At 36.5% G+C, this 19,903-nt stretch overlaps 1 protein-coding gene across 2 annotated transcripts in view; it reads left to right on the forward strand.

The window, feature by feature from the left end:
- Positions 1-19,903, forward strand: part of CSDE1 (cold shock domain containing E1, RNA-binding) — a 37,309-nt gene that overhangs the window by 16,018 nt on the left and 1,388 nt on the right. Inside the window, exons 3-19 of one of the 2 annotated variants that reach the window (XM_008571282.1) lie at positions 402-600; positions 1,701-1,810; positions 2,204-2,296; positions 2,900-2,997; positions 5,881-5,962; positions 6,295-6,423; positions 6,540-6,665; positions 7,282-7,494; positions 8,914-9,054; positions 9,159-9,323; positions 11,990-12,097; positions 12,721-12,896; positions 13,627-13,739; positions 14,765-14,884; positions 17,279-17,457; positions 18,517-18,680; positions 19,469-19,601. In XM_008571282.1, coding sequence (XP_008569504.1) covers positions 402-600; positions 1,701-1,810; positions 2,204-2,296; positions 2,900-2,997; positions 5,881-5,962; positions 6,295-6,423; positions 6,540-6,665; positions 7,282-7,494; positions 8,914-9,054; positions 9,159-9,323; positions 11,990-12,097; positions 12,721-12,896; positions 13,627-13,739; positions 14,765-14,884; positions 17,279-17,457; positions 18,517-18,680; positions 19,469-19,601 — 2,349 coding nt within the window. The remainder of the gene's footprint in view (positions 1-401; positions 601-1,700; positions 1,811-2,203; positions 2,297-2,899; positions 2,998-5,880; positions 5,963-6,294; positions 6,424-6,539; positions 6,666-7,281; positions 7,495-8,913; positions 9,055-9,158; positions 9,324-11,989; positions 12,098-12,720; positions 12,897-13,626; positions 13,740-14,764; positions 14,885-17,278; positions 17,458-18,516; positions 18,681-19,468; positions 19,602-19,903) is intronic. The other variant, XM_008571283.1, reaches the window with a different exon arrangement.

Below are 19,903 nucleotides of genomic sequence, written 5' to 3' on the forward strand. Positions count from 1 at the left end.
GTTTTGGGTTGCCATCTCTTAAATATTAGTTTCCTTTGTTCTGAAATTGGTTTAGTAATTTAAAGTTAACATAAAGGCAGTTTTCACTAACGTAGTTACTTTACCTTAATATTAAAAACTCCAGAAAGTCTATTTTGTCTGGTAAGTGAAAATTTTACCATAAGTGGGGACAGTTCCCCAAAATAATTTAAATCGTTTCCTCTGAAATGTTTTGTTAGCTAAATTTAACATTTCAGTAATAAAAACCCATAATATTTTCTTCATCTATTTTACCTTTTTTTTTTTTTTTTTTTTTTTTTTTTTTTATGTTGAAGATTTAGTGATTTATTAATCAGATTTAGTATGCTGTGGAGATAATATACAAAGCTGTATATATTGAGTTCTTTTTCTTTTTTAAACAGATGAGCTTTGATCCAAACCTTCTTCACAACAATGGACACAATGGGTACCCCAATGGTACTGCAGCAGCACTGCGTGAAACCGGGGTTATTGAAAAACTGTTAACCTCTTATGGATTTATTCAGTGTTCAGAACGTCAAGCTAGACTTTTCTTCCACTGTTCACAGTATAATGGCAACCTGCAAGACTTAAAAGTAGGAGGTAATCTGTCCTTTTTAAAAATGTACTCACAAAATTTCTCTTGCATGTCAGCTTGTTAATGGGAGTATTTTTCAAAAGTGTTAAGGAATAAGAATAAAAGTTTTAGCCTTTTAGTTTTTACCAGTTATTGAAGTATGTCTGATTAAGCTAGCAGAACACTAATTTTTATTGTGACGGTGTTTTTGAGGGATGTCTTTTTTTTCCTCTTTTTGCGGAGAGGGGCAGCTTGTTGGCCAGTATGGGGATCCGAACTAATAACTTTGGTGTTATAAGGCTGCACTCTAACCAACTGAGTTAGCTGGCCAGCCCTCTTTGGGTATCTTTACAATAAATGCTTGGAAGATTTAATTGTTGTTTCCCCTAATGATGACTGTTTACCTATTTATTAGTTTTTAAGCCAATGCAAATATTTAACTTTTATAATGTTACTTATGATTCTTTTACCAGGTGCTATTTTTGGTAGTACCTGAAAAAAATACCTCTTAGAATGTCACCACTACTTGGACTATATGGAAAATCATCTTGGCTGATGCCATAGAAATCACTTTCACATGTGAAAATGTTTGGCTTATTAAAAGGACTGAAGTTACAAAGTCTCAGTGTGTATTTTTTAAAACATCTTTGAGAAAGTAGTCAGAATAATAGCTAACATGAGTATTTGATATATGATATAGGAGCAGGATTTTGGTTAATCTTCACAGCAGCCCTGTTTGTTAGCAATTATTCTCATTTTAAAGATGAGGAAAGTAAGATACAGAGGTTAAAAAAAAAAAAAACCTGACAAAGATTATGATTGTTATATTGCCTCATTTGTGGTATGTGTAAATGCCTAGTATAAGACAGTGGCTCTGAAACAGTGTGTATCAGAATTACCTGGGAGATTGTTGTACTTGATCCCTAGAGTTTGTCTTTGGATTGGTCTGGAGTGAGGCCCAAGAATTTGCATTTCTACTAAGCTCCTAAGCCATTGTCCAGGGTCCTCATTTGGAGAACCAGCTGGTCTAAGATAACTCAAATACTGTATTAAGTATAGTTTAGAAGTGAGATAAAATTAGTCTGCAAAAATTAGTCCATCAAACACAACATGTTCTTTATTTTAGATGATGTTGAATTTGAAGTATCATCTGACCGGCGGACTGGGAAACCCATTGCTATTAAACTGGTGAAGATAAAAACAGATATCCTCCCTGAAGAACGAATGAATGGACAAGTTAGTGACTTTGATGCTTTGTGTTTTCTTAGGGCCCTTTATTTGCGTGTCTTTCACATTAGAAAAGGAAGATTCTCCCCATCTCCTCAGTTTGCACGCAAGAATAGTATGTAAAGATTATTATTTTAAAATTATATCAGAAGCACTGGCATTTCTTGACCTGAAATAAAAATATGGTCAAGACTCAATTGGGGTTTTTGCATATATCCTGTCTTTACTTACAGTCAGTTTATATACTGTAAGTTTGAAACTTGGCAGCATGACATCCTCTTGTGGATCATATTAAAATGCATCCCTGTGTATAGTGTAGAGGATATTAAAATTCAGTTTATATTGCACAGTGCTGCTCCTGAAATGATTAGCAATGGAAATTTTTTTTTTTTTGACTGGTAGGTTGTGTGCGCTGTTCCTCACAACTTAGAGAGTAAATCTCCAGCTGCCCCGGGTCAGAGTCCAACAGGGAGTGTATGCTACGAACGTAATGGGGTAAACTTGTGTATTTTTCTTAAACCTTTGCCTGATCCACCATGTGATCTATAAGCGTACTTTAAAATTCAGAATAGAAAACATAAGCTGCAGTTGCTAAAATCAGTTTTAAATTTGGTTTCTAAGAGGCTTCAAGTGCAGCATAATCAAAAAATTTAAAAGGAAGAAAATCCATAGGACTTCCAAGTATCTTAGTTTGCCCAAGTGTGACCTTAGTTAGAACATTAAGGTAAAATACTTTTAATCACTTTTTGGGGGGTTGTGGGGGGGGATCTTTTTTCTGGTTCCTTTTAAGCACTAACTCCAGCTTTTTTGTTTGGAAAGCCTTATATAAAAATTGTTTTTTTGAAATGTAACTACAGTCTCTGGGCAAATGCTTCCATGTGTGTAAGCTTTTTGAAGTTGGATTGCTGCTCAGCTGTGGACTCGCAGAAGTCATCAGCACCATGGAGGGGAAGTGTGTTTATATGAATAAAACAACTTGTCATACAGCATTTAAGAAATTTGGCTTAAAATGCCATTATAAGAGATATTTAAGTAAATCACAGTATACAGTGAATATGCATCTTGTCAAGATAGTAATAACAACTTATTAATTCACAGGAAGTGTTTTATCTGACTTACACCCCTGAAGATGTTGAAGGGAATGTTCAGCTAGAAACTGGAGATAAAATAAACTTTGTAATTGATAACAATAAACAGTAAGTTGTTTTAAAATTTTTCCCACTTAGGTTATTCTTTTTGGTTCTTTTTACATTAAGAAATGTGAAGTTGGTTAGAGCATGGTGCTGATAACCCCAAGGTCCAGGGTTCGATCCCTGTAATGACCAGATTGCGCCTCCCCCCCCCCCCCCCCAATTGAAGTGAATCAAAAACCTAACTTGTAAATCTGGATAGTTTTCATGATCTTTTAAAACTTTCTATTCATCAGCTGAATATTTGAGGGTCTTTAAGTATTCTGTGACAAGTACTATGCAGGGTGTCAGAAATAGAAAGATAATGAAAACATGGTCAGTTTCCAAGGAGCTGTTCTAGAGGTCATTGAAGGTTGTGCAAAAGCAGCAGTGCTTGAGGTAAATTTTGAGGGAAAGGTGTGAAGTCACTAGGGAGATGAGGGAAAAAAAGCATTTTGGGTAGAAGAAATATCATGGCATGTTTGGGGAAATGGCCAAGAGTTTGAGTTTATTGAATTGACTGGATCATAGGAAGAAGTTTGAGTTTTATTCCATGATTGTAGGAATTGTTGAAGGATTTAAAACAAGAGATTGTGATTGGCTTAAATCTTTGGAAGTGGTGGAGATGGTAGGCTTTTGGAGAGTAGGAGATGCTCTAGACTAGAGATGGTGATAAGATAGTTAACATGAAAGATAAGCCAGGGGTGGTGGGGTGGAGAAGCCAAGTCACACTGGGAAGACAAAATCATCAAGCTTAATAATTAGAGAGGTATGATAGGAATTAATGGGATTCTTAAATGCTATTTTTCTGGCCTGGTCTACTGGGCAGATGATGGTTTAATGAGCTAAGAAGGTGTAGGAGAAAGTATTCATGGTGGGAGAACTCTACTTATTTTGGCAATTTGAGTTTGAGGTGTCTTTGGTATATCTGGGTAGAGATATCAAATACGCAGTTGCATCTGTAGGTCTGAGACTTAGAAGTTAATAATGGGCAGGAAATAGGATTCACTGGCATAAGCAGTTAAGGAAAGTGCAGTTAAGAAAGCCCAAAGAGAATTATTTTTATTTTGGGGTGGGGAGAGATGAGAGATGCAAGCAGAGAGGAAGTTAAAATAATAAGTTGGAGAAAGTACTAGGAATGCACTTTTTAATAGCACATGGAAGGAGAGTCCCAAGAGCATGTACAGAATTATTTGTTTTGAACTTAACTTCTTGCAAGGCTAGAAGGAATAAGATTGATCAAATATCATTAGTTCCAGTCTGAAGGCCTCAATTAAATCTGAAATAGGAGACTGGGAGATGTGTCTTGAGATTTAGGAGGGAACCACTAAGGGGGCTTTAATCTTTTTTTTTTTTTTTTTTTTGGCAGCTGGAAGGTATGGGAATCTGAACCCTTAAACTTGTATTTACCAACACCACACTCTAACCAAGTGAGCTACCAGCCAGCCCTGAAATTCTTTATTAAGTTCTTATATGTGGCAAGCATTTGTATTCATCAGCTGAATATTTGAGGGTCTTTATGTACATAAAAATACTTTTTATGTAGTTGTTAATACTCAACATCCTTACCTGATAAGTTTCTCCATTTGTAAAATGAGGTATAAATTCTCACAAAGTTACATGCTTAAATTCATACAGCTTTTAAGCAGTAGACATTTAAATCCCCATCTGACTCTAAAGCCTTTTCTCTGCATTCAGTTGCAAAGGCAAGTAGGGTTTTTCAGTGTCTTTGTTAGTCTGTTAAATTTTTGAAGTGAAAAGCACACAGTTGGGATACCATTTGTTAATAAAGAATTAAGAGAAATAATTGCTTGGTCTACAGCTCTTTTCTTAACTACACCAACAATACTATTGAATTTTATGTGGTATATGCTATCTTTAAAATCAAATTTATGTTGCTGCTGCTCAAGGATGGGGGCAGTGTGACAACATGGGGTGTTTCTAACTGGTTTCAATTCACCAAGGGAGGTGGATGTTATTTTCAAAAGCATGGCAAATTCCCCTAAAATCACTGCATTTACCCAACTTTCTTTTATGGATGTTTAATCAAATAATTGATGGGATAGCTACTAAATTAATATTCATTGAAAACAGAGACTAGCTCTTATTTATTTTTGAATCACCAGTACCTTAATTTATAGCACATACTACTTAATCAAATGTTTGTTCAATGGATAACCTTTTAAAACTGTAGTATTCCCCAAATTTGGTAGTTTTAATCTGCTTACAACAGAATACCTGAAACTGGTAATTTGTAAAGAAACGTATTTATTATGGTTTTAGAGGCTGAGAGGTCAAGAGGGTGCATCTGATGAGGGCCTTCTTCCTCGTGGCGACTTTGCAGACCCTCAAGGTTGCTCAGGGCATCACATGGTGAAGGGGCAAGAGCGAACTAACGTGCTTTCTTCCTCCTCTTATAAATATACCAGTCTATTCCTGTGATAGCCAGTTAATGCATTAAATCCATAAATGGATTTATCTACTCACGAGGGCATAGATAGGCCCCACCTTTCAAATACCATATTGGGGATTATGGTTCAATATGAGCTTTGGAGGGGACAAACATTCAAACCATAGCAGGAAGCATTCAGCTTGTGGCTTCATCTTGGTTCTTTTGTTGGAATATAAAAGCAGAGTAGAACATCACATACCCAAGTGTAAGTTTGTAAAAGATGTTTCAACAGTCCCAAGAAAAATTATCTACATGTATGTGTCAAATTTAGAAGGGTACGGAGTTTGAGCAAAAGTCCTTTCCATACGAAAGGGATCAGATGTCATAAACCTTACATTTGCTCTTAGTGATGACACAAAATTCTTGAAACCCCAGAAAACTCGTTTGTTTCTATAGACACATTATACTTAGCCAATGTATTTTTAACTCCTTTTATCCCCCCCATTATTTTGTTCTAGTACTGGTGCTGTAAGTGCTCGTAACATTATGCTGTTGAAAAAGAAACAAGCCCGCTGTCAGGGAGTAGTTTGTGCTATGAAGGTAAGTGTCAACAAATGTGAGAAACTTGAGTTTTTTCTTTGACTACTTCAAGTCTTACACTTCAAACCCAGGCCTTCTTTTTTTGTCTTTCCTTTTAAAAAATATTTAACTGTTAACCTCAAAAGTAATCTCTTAAAATTCCTTGGTTGCTAATTCATTATATTCTTCAAAATGGGCCATTTAATTAATATTAATATTAATATTAAACTTTACCAAATTATGTTTCAACTGCAGTGTAATTTTATGAAAAAGCTTATTGATTTTAAATTGTAATCATAAATTTGTACAGTGAGTGGTAGTAATGTTCTTGGGATTTTTTGTTTTTGCCTTAGGAGGCGTTTGGCTTTATTGAAAGAGGTGATATTGTGAAAGAGATATTCTTTCACTATAGTGAATTTAAGGGTGACCTAGAAACCTTACAGCCTGGAGATGACGTGGAATTCACAATCAAGGACAGAAATGTAAGATAGTTGGCTAACTTGATCTTTGGCCTTTTAAGATCAGTAGTAGTTTACATTTTTCGGAAATACTTAAAATTATGTGATTTCCACCCCCCGCCCCAACCCTTGTGATTTAGGGTAAAGAAGTTGCAACAGATGTCAGACTATTGCCTCAAGGAACAGTCATTTTTGAAGATATCAGCATTGAACATTTTGAAGGAACTGTAACCAAAGTTATCCCAAAAGTACCCAGTAAAAACCAGGTAAATAGTCTTTTTCAGGAGAGTCCTCTTTAGCCTCATCAATAATAGAATAATATGAAGTTTAATTCCATTCCATTAATATAATTGTGTGATAATGGGGACAGTTAAATATTTTTTCACATAATTAAAAGACAAACTCCTGATTAATATATTCATGAATATGTGTCTTTTTTACTGGGTGATAAGGAGAAAAGGCCAGAAGAAGAAGTGATGGTTAAATTGGACAAAACCTGATTGGATTGGACTGTAGTTTGGGTGTGATGTTTCCTCTGATGCTCCTCTCCCCCACCGCCCCAAATTTGTTTCTTTTGCTGGGGATGTGAGGCTACGGGTACTGTCATTGCTAAGGAAATGTGAAACATAAAAAACTGAGATTCTTTTCCTTAAATAATATCTCTTGGTATCAGAGTGAAGGGTCTTAACTGCAGTAGTGTGCAGTTGTATCATGTGGCCATAGAACGTTAAGTTTTCAGATTGGACTTAAGTTATCAACACCTTTTCTCTTTAGGGAATTATCTATTATAAATAAAATGGGTTTGCTGTGTGTTCTTCTTGTTTGACTTAGAACTAGAAGGATGAGAAATTTCCAGCTAAAATCGTTTTTCCTTCTCCTCAGAATGACCCATTGCCAGGACGTATCAAGGTTGACTTTGTGATTCCTAAAGAACTTCCCTTTGGAGACAAAGATACAAAATCCAAGGTGACTCTGCTGGAAGGCGACCATGTTAGGTTTAATATTTCAACAGACCGACGAGACAAACTAGAACGAGCAACCAACATAGAAGTTCTATCAAATACATTTCAGTTCACAAATGAAGCCAGAGAAATGGTAAGTGTTGGATATTATTAGACATGTATCTAATATATGGGGCCAATGTTATATTCAAGTTTGTGCTATTAAATTGAAAATTTTTGTAAGTTATTGACCATATTTTTGGCATTTAACTTGTTAAAGTGATTAAGAACCATAGACGTTTGAGTCATTCTGGGTTTGATGTCTGTCTCTGCCATATATCTTGGAAATATCTGTCAAGTGGTTTTAGAATGGAAATATAGATGGGGTGATTTCTTAGATAATTTGAGATTCCATGATCCTCTGATCCTTAAATATGAAGAGAGAGAAGATTGAAGTCCATCCTCATAGAAAGTAATTTTCCCAAACTGTTCCCTAAGGTATTTAGTAAACACTAGATTAAACAAAGTCAAATAGGTTTTACTTCTTTTGTTTTATGGAAGAATTTTGCAGATTTTTTAAATAGGTGTATGTCCAGCAGTGGCACATACCAGAATTGTTTGCCAGACATGTTTTACAAACTCAGTTTTCTTGAACTTTCTCAGGCTTAATTTACATTTAGGTCTGTTTGGGATCATACATCTACTGTATATCTCAATGTTAGTGGAACTGCATGCATTCAGTGAACTTTTAAATTTCTTGAGACTTTTTTTTAACCTTTGCCTTTTGAGAACTTATCTTATTTGACACTTGCATTATACTTTAAAAAGTTTGGAGGTTTGAATGTGTGATTTAAAACAAAGTTTGTCAGGCAGTATCTGTTGTGCTTTACAGCTTTATTGTATAGAATGCTATATAGCTTGGCTACCATCAGGACTTAACAAGGATTAAATGTCAGAAAATTGTTTAGGTCATATTCAAAACTATAGAATAATCACCTCTACAGTATGCAATATGTAATTCATTGGTGGCTGATAATAATTTGTGTTCATTGTTACAGTAAACATTTGAGTGCCTGCCATGTTACAGGTACTCTGAATACACCGCCCTCACAGAGCTGGTAATTTAGTAAGAAGAATAAACACAAGGGAAACATTTTCTGTATTTTTCATACCTAAATCTTAAGTCCTTCCTGTGCCTAAATTCACATAAAATTTTTGAGGTAGAAACTATAATTGCCTCTGTTGTTGAGTTTTGAAGTGTTGATGCTGTAGACTATTGAATTTTCTGGAAGTCATATTGTTTATTAGGTTTGGGCTTTTATGAAATGCATTGTGTGCATGTACTTACATTCAGATGTGATAACATTTTCTAGTGCATATTTCCCAAGGGGTAGCATCTGGGTAGTCTCAGAAAATTCCTAAGTTTAAATTATTGATGGAAAAAAATAAAATATGCATACAGTGTTTGGGCCATTAACAGAGAAAATCCTAATGAATTTAACTTGGTGCTTTCAAAATTGAATGTTGCCTTACTTGACAAGCTTCACAGCCAATAAAAATATTTGCATTTCAGGGTGTGATTGCCGCCATGAGAGATGGTTTTGGTTTCATCAAGTGTGTAGACCGTGATGCTCGTATGTTCTTCCACTTCAGTGAAATTCTGGATGGGAACCAGCTCCATATTGCAGATGAAGTAGAGTTTACTGTGGTTCCTGTGAGTCATTTTTTGAGAAAAGTGTGGGAAAGGGAGTGGTTCTGATGCTTTTTTTTTTTTTTTTTCAGTGTAAAGTTTTTTTGTGTTTTTTTAATCAATTGTAGGATATGCTCTCTGCCCAAAGAAATCATGCTGTTAGGATTAAAAAGCTTCCCAAGGGCACGGTTTCATTCCATTCCCACCCAGATCATCGTTTTTTGGGCACTGTAGAAAAAGAAGCCACTTTTTCCAATCCTAAAACCACTAGCCCAAATAAAGGCAAAGAGAAGGTAAGTTTTACATGATTAAAATGATTTTTATAGCTCTTTATTCCTCTTGCGCTTAAAGGCAGATAGTAATGTAATCCACATAATACTGGAGTATTGACTCTTTCAAAATTCCCTGTAGTATTAACAGTGAGCTAATCAAAGCAAGGTTTCTTAACCTCAACATTGTTGATATTTTGTGATGGATAATTCTTGCTGTGCAGAGTGGGATGTTTAGCAGCATCCTTGTGTCTCTGCTTCCTAGTGTGACTGCCAAAAATGTCTCCAGACATGCCAGATTTCCCTTGGGAGGCAAAATCAGCCCCAGTTGAACAACCCATCTAAAATGATAGTGCTTGTTTTCCAAGAAAACTAAAACTTTCAAAGTTGAGTAGACTCAGTTTACACATTTGAACTTTATTGAAAAATCCACTGAATAGGAAATACCAAGATGTCTGATGGCTTCTGCTCTCAAGTAAATAACAAATTGAGAGAGTTGTATGGTAATTAATTCATAAAGAATAAAAAATGTTTCCATTAAAGGTCAGTGAGAATGCTCTTTATGAAAATTAATTCTAACAGGAAGGATGTGGGATGATTTCACTAAAGTATTGACATTTACTAGGTGGAGATAGGAAAGATCATTTCTCACAGAGTAGTACAGGTGAAAAAAATTTAGAGTTTCTTTAGAAAACTGAGTAGTTTGACAGGAAGATGGGTTTCTTATTTTTGGTGAGAGAGGATAAGGGAAGTAAGGATGAAAATCATGATACATCTAGATTGGGAGGGTGCTGATTGCTATTCTAAAGAATTTAGACCTTGTTCTGCACTCTGAAAGATTTCTCTTGGAAAGTGACATTAGGTGTGTGCTTTGGGAAGATAATGGAGGTAGTAGAAAGCCTAGATGGGGGTGGAAAATGACAAAAGATGAAGAGGATTCATAGGAAATTATGTAACAGTTAAGATGGTCCTTGAACTAGGGACAGAGGTAATGAATGTAGAAAAGAGAAGGTACATAAGTTGCTGGAAAGTCACATAATTTAAAAATAACTAGTTTGCCAGAAAAAGCAGGGGATAGCATCTTATAGGGATAGTTTGGGAAATTTCACCTCTGAGCTTCGGTTTTTAAACTTAAAAAATGATTATCTCCTGTTTTGTATAAAAAGCCCTCACAGTGATAGGAATGTCACATGTGGTAGTTGATAGTATTAACAACAATAAAAGTTAAATGAGGCTTATTTTTAATGGCTTTTAGCTTTTGGAATACCTTGCTTCTCAAACGTCTTTGGCAAAATTAGCTTGATAAAGACAGCTGTTGTGTCAGACTTTTCCTGCCCTTTTATTATTTTCTTCTTTGGTCAGCACTATATCCTAGTAAGTCCTTCTGTCATTGTGCATATTACCGTGTATTATACTTACCTGTTTATGAATCTCTTCTCTACTGCGTTTGGCACCTTAGAGGCAGGGATTGACTTAACTCTATTTAACATACTTACTTGGTGTCTAGTATATCATTAGGTGTTGACTGGATATTGAGGTTGGTGGCAAAAAGCGTTGAGAGCAAATAAGAATGCATCCTTGCAGAGAAATAGTCATCATAGTAAGACCTGAGTTCACTGACATCATTGCTTTTCACTTAACCAAATGCAAATCCTCCGTATCATTTTGCACTGACTTTGTGACCGTGTTCAAGTTTATTTAACTTCCTAAGACTTTCCCAACTTGTAAAATGAGGGAGAAAAGTAACTCTGGAAATGGTTTTGTCATAACATTAAATTTGATAATACACAATGCCTGGTATGTTATAAATATTTAATAAATAATTACTATATAACAGTTATAGAAGGATAAGTATGAATGGTAGAAAAGTATAAATGAATTTGTTTTTAATATGTAATAGTTGGTAATGAGATCTGGAGCTTAGGAAAGGTCAGATCTAGGTTGGGGATGTGGCCATTATCCCCATAGAAATGATTTTGAAAACAAAAACAGTATAATTTGTGTAATTGTTGTACAATGTCACTACTTACTGTATGATTCTGCATGACATACCTGAACTTTTTTAGACTTTTAAAGAGCTAATCATTCTTGTTTAAGACAATGATTTAAATGCTACTGTGGAAATACGGGTTTATCATAACTTAATCAACTGCTGTATTAAATGCTCTGAACTGTGCTAGGTCCTGTACCAAATTAAATTCTCATGCATTGGTAATATATAGATTAACATTATGTATAAAACACCTCAAAATACTGTGTGATACTAAAGAGGATACTTTTTCTGGTGTTTAGGAGAGAAACTAAAGATTTTTCAGAGGATACTGAAGTTTCTTGCACTACAGAATTTTCATCTGGTTGGAAATAACATGCCTAGTTTGATTTCTGATCAGCTGTGAGGAGTATACGATAGGTGTATTGTATTTTCAATAAGCTTTCCCTCCTCAACAGTGCAAGTCAGGTTGTTAACACTAACAGACCCTGTTACAGCAGATTGAGCTGGTTCTGGGTTAAAAGCAAGACCACCTTTTATTCCTATGAATAATCTGCTATTGTTACAGAACCCTGGAATAAGAAATTTCTATAGCCGTGCCAATGCTTTGGCTCGAGAGTCTGTAAGAACTATAGCTGCTTATGTTGCTTTCTTGTTCTTGAGATTATTTTCATTGTATTCTGACTGTTTCTCTCTTTAGGAGGCTGAGGATGGCATTATTGCTTATGATGATTGTGGAGTGAAACTGACTATTGCTTTTCAAGCCAAGGATGTGGAAGGATCTACTTCTCCTCAAATAGGAGATAAGGCAAGATAATTCTGCTTATTTGAGAGAGGGTTAAAGTTTGCCATCTTAATCATAAATCTTACAAGATGGTTTCTTTAAATTTTAACAGATTTTGCTGAAGTACCTTTTCGTGCTTACAAGTTAAATATACGAATATCTTCCTACTTAAAAGCAGCTTATTCAGTTAAAACAGGGTCTAGCAAGCTGTTAAAGCTTTCTTGAGGAATCAGTATTTAAGTCTTAGAAAAGATACACTAAACCATTACCTTACATAAAATTAATAATATCATTAAGAAAGTTAAAATAGTTACAAATCATCAAAGTAAAATCATACCAAAGACTTTACATTGCTGTTCACTTTTTTTTTCTCATGTTTAATACGTCCGGTTTTCAGATAGCCCTCCTTTAGAGAAATTAAGAATCTGAAAGGAAAACACACTGAAGGACAAAAGCTGCTGCTTTGTAAACGTGGAATGAGACATAGAGGTGTTAGTTTGGGGGAAATTGTATTTCATCAAAGTAATCACAGGATATTTGGAGTGGAAAGCATGGTCTGGAGGAGTAAGAGGTCTTATTTTCAAAGTTAAGGAGCTTGACTTGGAAATGATGTGGTGTATTAAGGAGCATCCTTATATCTTTCACAGGTTGAATTTAGTATTAGTGATAAACAGAGGCCTGGACAGCAGATTGCAACTTGTGTGCGACTTCTGGGTCGTAATTCCAACTCCAAGAGGCTCTTGGGTTATGTGGCAACTCTGAAGGATAATTTTGGATTTATTGAAACAGCCAATCATGATAAGGAAATCTTTTTCCATTACAGGTATGGAATGACTTTTAGGAACTTACAGCTTACTATTTATTATTTTGTATTGGAGTCAAAACATTTAGTGTTGGTCAGTTATATTTTCTGTGGGTTTTTGTTTTGTTTTGTTTTGGCAGCCGGCCGGTATAGGAAACTGAACCTTTGACCTTGATGTTACGAGGCTGTGCTCTAACCAACCGAGCTGACCAGCCAGCCCAATTATATTTTTTGAAACCTAGATTTCATATTGGTTAAATTATGGCAAGATATAAACTAAAGTTAATCATCTACCTCTACATAGACCATGTGGTCAAGAGACATAGAAAGTCCTGTGTCTTTGAACACTGGATAGGAGCATTTCTGCTTCAGTCAGAGAATATTGTTTTATAGGTTGGTACCAGAAAGTTGTTCATTTGATATGTAACATAACAGTGGTTAAGAGCCTGAGCTGTTAGAACCAGATGGTTTGGTTTTGAATCCAGGTTTTGCCACTTACTACCTGTGTAACTTTTATCAAGTGAATTAATGTCTTGATATCTTGGTTTCATTATCTTGAAGCTGGGGATAATGGTACCTCTTCATAGGGTGTTTTTGAGGATTAAATGAGTCAATACATATAAAATACTTAAAGTGGTGTCCATCATAAGGAAGCATACCATGAATGTTGTTATAGAAGAAATAAAGACTACTTGCTGCTATTGATGTTTGTGGTAATGGCTTATTTAAATGTCATTTTCTTTCCTCTTAGTGAGTTCTCTGGTGATGTTGATAGCCTGGAACTGGGGGACATGGTCGAGTATAGCTTGTCTAAAGGCAAAGGCAACAAAGTCAGTGCAGAAAAAGTGAGCAAAGCACACTCAGGTAAGGAATTGTGACTTCTGTTTATTCAGCCTGTGCTTTGAGTGGGAGATAAGGAATAAGGTGGCAGAGGAATATATGACCCAGTTGTTCTGTGTCAGTCATTCTCAGGTGTGATCCCCAGATCAGCAGCGTCACTTGGCTGCTTGTTAGAAATGCAAGTTCTCTAACCCCACTCTAGACCTACTGAAACTCGAGGCAACGCACTGTTTTGCTAAGTCCTTCAGGTGATTTTGGTGTATACCGAAGTTTGAGAAACACTGTTCTAGATATTTTAGGTCATTTGCTTTAAGTTTACTTTCCATTCCATTCAATGTCTCTTTTTAAAAAATAACCCCAAGATATATATAAATCTTCCTGGGGTTTGGGACAGAGGCATTCCCTGATAAGAATGAGTCCAAATGTGAGAAAGTAATAAGGAATGAAGAAAACCATTGCTATTTAGGATCTCTGGCTTTTAAAAGACCTCTAAGTTACTTTTGGCTTTCATCTAAATGAAATAACACTTTCTTTTGGTGAAATGACAGCTCAAATTCATTTTATGAATACTTTCATGGAGCTTATTTTTTGGTAGAAGATACCAGATATTAGATAAGTAAAATATTGTATGTAGTATATTTAGAAAAATAGTAATGTATGTCGTAAAGATAAAAACAGGAAAGTGTGTGAATATTGAGATTTCCATTTTAGAGACCAGGGAAGGCCTCACTAAAAAGATGATATTTGGTCACCTAGAAAAGGTGAGAGAGCAAGACATGTTTTAAATATGAATACTTGTTAATTCTTTAAACAAGTTAAGTTTATTTAGTAAAATCAGGTATTTTAAAGGTAATTTAGAAATATTTATGGTCAAGTGACCATTCCAGAAATAGAACGTGGCTTCAGGTTCCAAGTCCCATTTCAAGAATAGTAGGCAACCAACCCACCCTGTGTTAACATTTGTGCTGATATTTTTTGCTTGCTTTTTTGCCTGTGGGTTAGAGTTTAAGTAAAACTCAGTGAGAGGTATACGTGCTTTCATTTTGCAGTGAATGGCATTACTGAGGAAGTTGATCCCACCATCTACTCTGGTAAAGTCATTCGCCCCCTGAGGGGTGTTGATCCAACACAGATTGAGTACCAAGGAATGATTGAGATCGTGGAGGAGGGTAAGTGAATCCCTACCAGATGGTTCAAAATTTGCCATACCTTCAGATGAGCACTTTCAAGGTTTTAAAATATGATGGTGTTCATTGTACTTGTATTTAGGTTTCTTAAAAATTGAATTAAAAGTTGCTCCACTCTCCCCCCACCCCATGAGTGCTTTTCATTTTTGTATCCCTTAGAAATGAGGTATACCTGGGTTTAAGTTGTGAACAAATGACTGGTGTGTGAGCACGTGACTGATATATGAGCAACCAACTCTGAGTTATATGGAGGTAGACTGCAAACAAAATCTCATACTAAAAATATGAATTTAACGTCGAGTGTGTGATAAGCTAGTATTCACAGTTTCTTCTGTTATTCACTAGTTATTCATATCAGTGACCATTTAATTCTATATTTTGGCTTCCTCTAAAAGTTTACTATATTTATTTAATAGTTAGGTTTCATGGGGATCCTACTTATCATGTCCAGGCCAACGCTCCCTAGATTTTACACTTTCTGCTTTTTTTCTCCCCATCTTCAAGAATTTCCTGATTTCTGGTGCCATCCTTCCCCCCAATAGTCACTACCAGAAAGATCAACTTTGTGTGGCCTGTGTGCTTAAAATAATTTGCAATAAAAATAGGAGGGAATTCTGTGAATGACAAAATAGCAGAAGTATACATAATGGGTGGCATAGATGACGGTTTGAAATTTCAACCAAAGGTGATGGTGTGGCTCACAAAGAATAAATCCTGTCATCTAAGAATCAGAAAACATAAAGTGGGGAAAGGACAGGACATTTGGGAGAAGAAAATGTACCTTGATGAGCTGTTCCTTTACCACATGGGTTCTTAGGAATTTCTCCTTTACGTAAAATCACTCCTACCTCCCTTCCCCACCTCCAATATGAATTGATTTTACAGCAAGTCAGTCTTTTAAACTAACGCCATGATGATACTACTAAAAAGGTCATGGGAGTATGGGCTACAAACACACTCATGAGGTAATATCAAATTGCCCATCATCCTCCTTCTCCAATGAGCCACCCTTCCTTCCTTTCCCCCCAGCCCCCTTCTTCAACTCCATCTATAGGATATAGTCCAAAGCAAGGATTGTGTGGAAAAGGAAACTTTTCTGACATCTGCAAGCCTAGTTTTCTGAGACTAGACAGGTCACATTTTCCCACTTGATGGTAAGAACAGCTCTTTTACTTAGGAACACAACTGTGACTCCACATAAGACTGGAGACTGACGACTTAGGTCTCAACACCACTTCCTAACAGTATAACTATACAAATTACTCAAATCTTTCCTATCTCAGTTTGTTTATCTTTAAAATAGGGATAATATCTTTAACCTTAGAAGGTTCTTATTATAAAGATGAAGTAGGATTCAGTATACATGCTTAATAAATGGTAGTTACTGTTATACCATGAGGTCAGACCAGCTCTCTGTAATTACTGTTCTGCATGACTTGATCTGTTGTAATTATCTCCTCAAAGTTTTTGATTTTGTGTGATATTTTTTTTTTAATCTTCACTTAACCCCTATAATCATCAGAAGTGGTTAAAAGAGTGTCCAGTTCTGAAGCTTCCACTTCCAGCCTGACATTTTTCTCTTCTCCATCTTTATTGATTAAGTGAATTCACCTGAATGCTGAATTGATAAGCAGCTGAACTCCTTAGTCCAGTTTTTATCTGTAGCCTGCACTGGCCTCCAGGCAACTTTTTTACTGCAGGCCAGAGCTCAGTCAATATGGTGGCCTGTTTTCATAAATAAGGTTTTCTTGAAACAGCCACAGCTATTCTCACTGCAGCAGAAGGATTGAATAGTTGTGACAGAGACAGGATGACTTGCAAGCCTAAAATATTTGCTCTCTGGCCCTTTAAGAAGAAGTTGCTGAGCCCTGATCTACAAGAAAGGAGCCTGTTAGTTTGAAAGAACCCGAATCAGAACAAAGAAAGGAGGTGGGGTGTCAGAGAAAGTTATCTATGTTGTTTTGCCGATGCCTGACTAGTTATTTACTGCCCAGTTGAATGTGGAGCAGAAATTTTTTTGGCTGATTGGCTCATACTGTTAACTTGGGAAGAAGATAGTCCAGTGGATAATATAGGCAACCCATAGTGCTTATTTTTTCTTGTAATGGGATTGTAAGTGATAGTGTTATTTTTAAAATTTCTAAGTGCAGTATGAAACTGTTGGTTAGCTAGTAAGGTACTAATGAACTATCAGGTTCTCATTTGTTTCCATGTTAGTACATTTAGGGTTTCATTTAATCTTTAAAGTGAAACTTCTCACAATTAAAAAATTATGTATTTTTAGGGAACATAAAACACATTTTTAGCAACTATAAACTTGCAGAGGGCTGTTGTGAAATATTAGCTTTTAGATTTTGTTCTGTTTCTCCTTAACAGGGGATATGAAAGGTGAGGTCTATCCATTTGGCATAGTTGGGATGGCCAACAAAGGGGATTGCCTGCAGAAAGGAGAGAGTGTCAAGTTCCAATTGTGTGTCCTAGGCCAAAATGCACAAACTATGGCCTACAATATCACACCTCTGCGTAGGGCCACAGTGGAGTGTGTGAAGGATCAGGTAAGTGCCAGCATCTCTGGATCTGAATTTGATCCTTTTTTTTTTCTCCCTTTTTGTCTTTTTTCGTGACCGGCAACGGATTGCAACCCTCAGTGTCGCGCCCGGACCGGGACCGGCCACGGGATCGCAACCCTCGGTGTTGCTCCCGCCCCTCGCTCAGCCAGTGAGCGGCCGGGCTGTATGTGGGATCTGAACCCTCGGCGGGAGCGCCACCACGCTTCCCAAGCGGCGCACTATAGCAGTGCGCCACCGGGCCGGCCCTGAATTTGATCCTTTTATGAGTTGGTAACAAAAACCTTGAAATTTTTTCAGCCAAGAGGGAAGCATCAACATTCATTTGACTTTTACTTCTACTTTACCCCTTTTCAGTGATTTGAGGTAGCTTATAAAAATAGGAAGAAAACCACATAAAGAGAAAGGAGTGACTATATTAGCAAAGAGAAAATAAGAGTAAGATAACATTATAGAGTGGTGAAAATAAGTTTGAAGTGAGATTTCCAGAATAGAAGGACTATAAGTTTTTGTACACTTGCACTCAGATCTTCTTTAGTAGACCACACAAAGAGAGAAACCATGCTTAGACGTGTTCATAAAATAAGCTTAAGGCAAGCAAAAATAATCCTAGTACTGAGATCTTAGAGAAATCCCTAAGAATTTTAAGAACGTTTTTCAACATCAGTACAGTGAATATAACATTTTGTATGGGTGTATCCTATAATACCATAACCCATTTTAATAATTCTTGAAGAGTTCAAATAATGGCTCCCTCATGATTTTGCTTAATTAAAAAACTTAGCTCATAATATTTGAAGGAACAAGGCAACCTTTCTTTATTCCAGTCAAGCTTATGATATAGTGAATGGCGGTGATTTCGAAAAGAAGCTTCTTCCCCGTACAAGTTTTGTTGCACGGCAGCTGAATTGGAGCATCAACATTAATACCGTGCTTTATAAATCCCCCTTCTAGTTAGGGTCAGGCATTATGCTTTACTCAAACTGAGATGCTTTCCTTCCCTGTGGTATGTCTCCCTTTTTTAGCGACTGTTTTTGTTTTTTCCAGTTTGGCTTCATTAACTATGAAGTAGGAGATAGCAAGAAGCTCTTTTTCCATGTGAAAGAAGTTCAGGATGGCATTGAGCTACAGGCAGGAGATGAGGTGGAGTTCTCAGTGATTCTTAATCAGCGCACTGGCAAGTGCAGCGCCTGTAATGTTTGGCGAGTCTGGTGAGTTTTTTGTTGTGGTTGCATTAGTAACCACCCAGTACTGTCTCTTATAATTTCCATAGTCTCTGCTTTATCACATTACTTTTTCATGCCTGTTTTTTTCTTCCTCTTCTGCCACTTTTTGGTTATTTCTTGATACTACCTCTAGTCTTATCTTCTTTACCCCTGGTCCTCATTGTCTAACCTTAAGTCTCATAAGCTTGACCCAGTGAAACGGTTGGGCATTTTGCTATGGTAGCACTATGTATGCTAGATCTTAAATGTAACAAGATTATGTAGTGTCCCTGCTCTTAAGGAATTTTGGTTATTAGCTCCTTCCTTTCATTAAGCCATTTCTAGGTTGTATAGTGCTTGAAATTCTAATTTTTATAGCTTAGCCATCCTCTTATATTTTGCTCCCCCCCCCCCCCCACACCCTTTTTTCGACATTGTTATCAAGAGAGGAGCTGGGAATCTGAAGAACTACTTCATATTTCACTTTTCTAAGAGTTTTCACATCTGCTACTTTGTTCTGTGCTTCTGTGGAACTGGTCTCTCTGTAGACAAGTTTAGCATTGACTCTCACCCAAATGATTCTTTCAGCCTATTCAGTTGGAACTTTGGGAAAAATACATATATATAAATAAACTTGTCTGTCTGGTCTTGCCAGCTAGCTACAGAAGGCAAGAGTTATTACCTCATTAAAAGTGAGTCATTTGGGTAGTTAAACAGAAAAACACAGTCCTCTGCAAGTACCTGCTTTCTTCCCACCAAGAGTTGCTCCTTCTCACCTCTTTACTTTATTTCAGTGAGGGCCCCAAGGCTGTTGCAGCTCCTCGACCTGACCGCTTGGTCAACCGCTTGAAGAACATCACCCTGGATGACGCTAGTGCTCCTCGCCTAATGGTTCTTCGTCAGCCAAGGGGACCAGATAACTCAATGGTATGAGGCTATACAAGGCTTTGAAGAGGCTAGTTGAGAGACCAACTTACTGTCTGAGGTCCTATTTCAGCTTAGGTCGGACAGCTTAATGAGGCAGGGAGGATCAATATTGCTTATAACTAGTTAGGACTTCTTTCTTACACATTGGTTCAGCCCCTGACGTAATGGTTGCTTACAGTAAGAAGCACATTTCTTTCTTTTCCTTATACTTTGACCATAGCATAGCTAATGGGCCAGGAGGGCTTACTATAGGTTTCCTTCTCTAGGAAAAAACTGGTAGTGGTTAAGATGATTAAAAATAA

Source organism: Galeopterus variegatus, unplaced genomic scaffold (assembly GCF_000696425.1).
Source record: "Galeopterus variegatus unplaced genomic scaffold, G_variegatus-3.0.2 Scaffold674, whole genome shotgun sequence".
NCBI classification, from domain to species: Eukaryota; Metazoa; Chordata; class Mammalia; order Dermoptera; family Cynocephalidae; genus Galeopterus; species Galeopterus variegatus.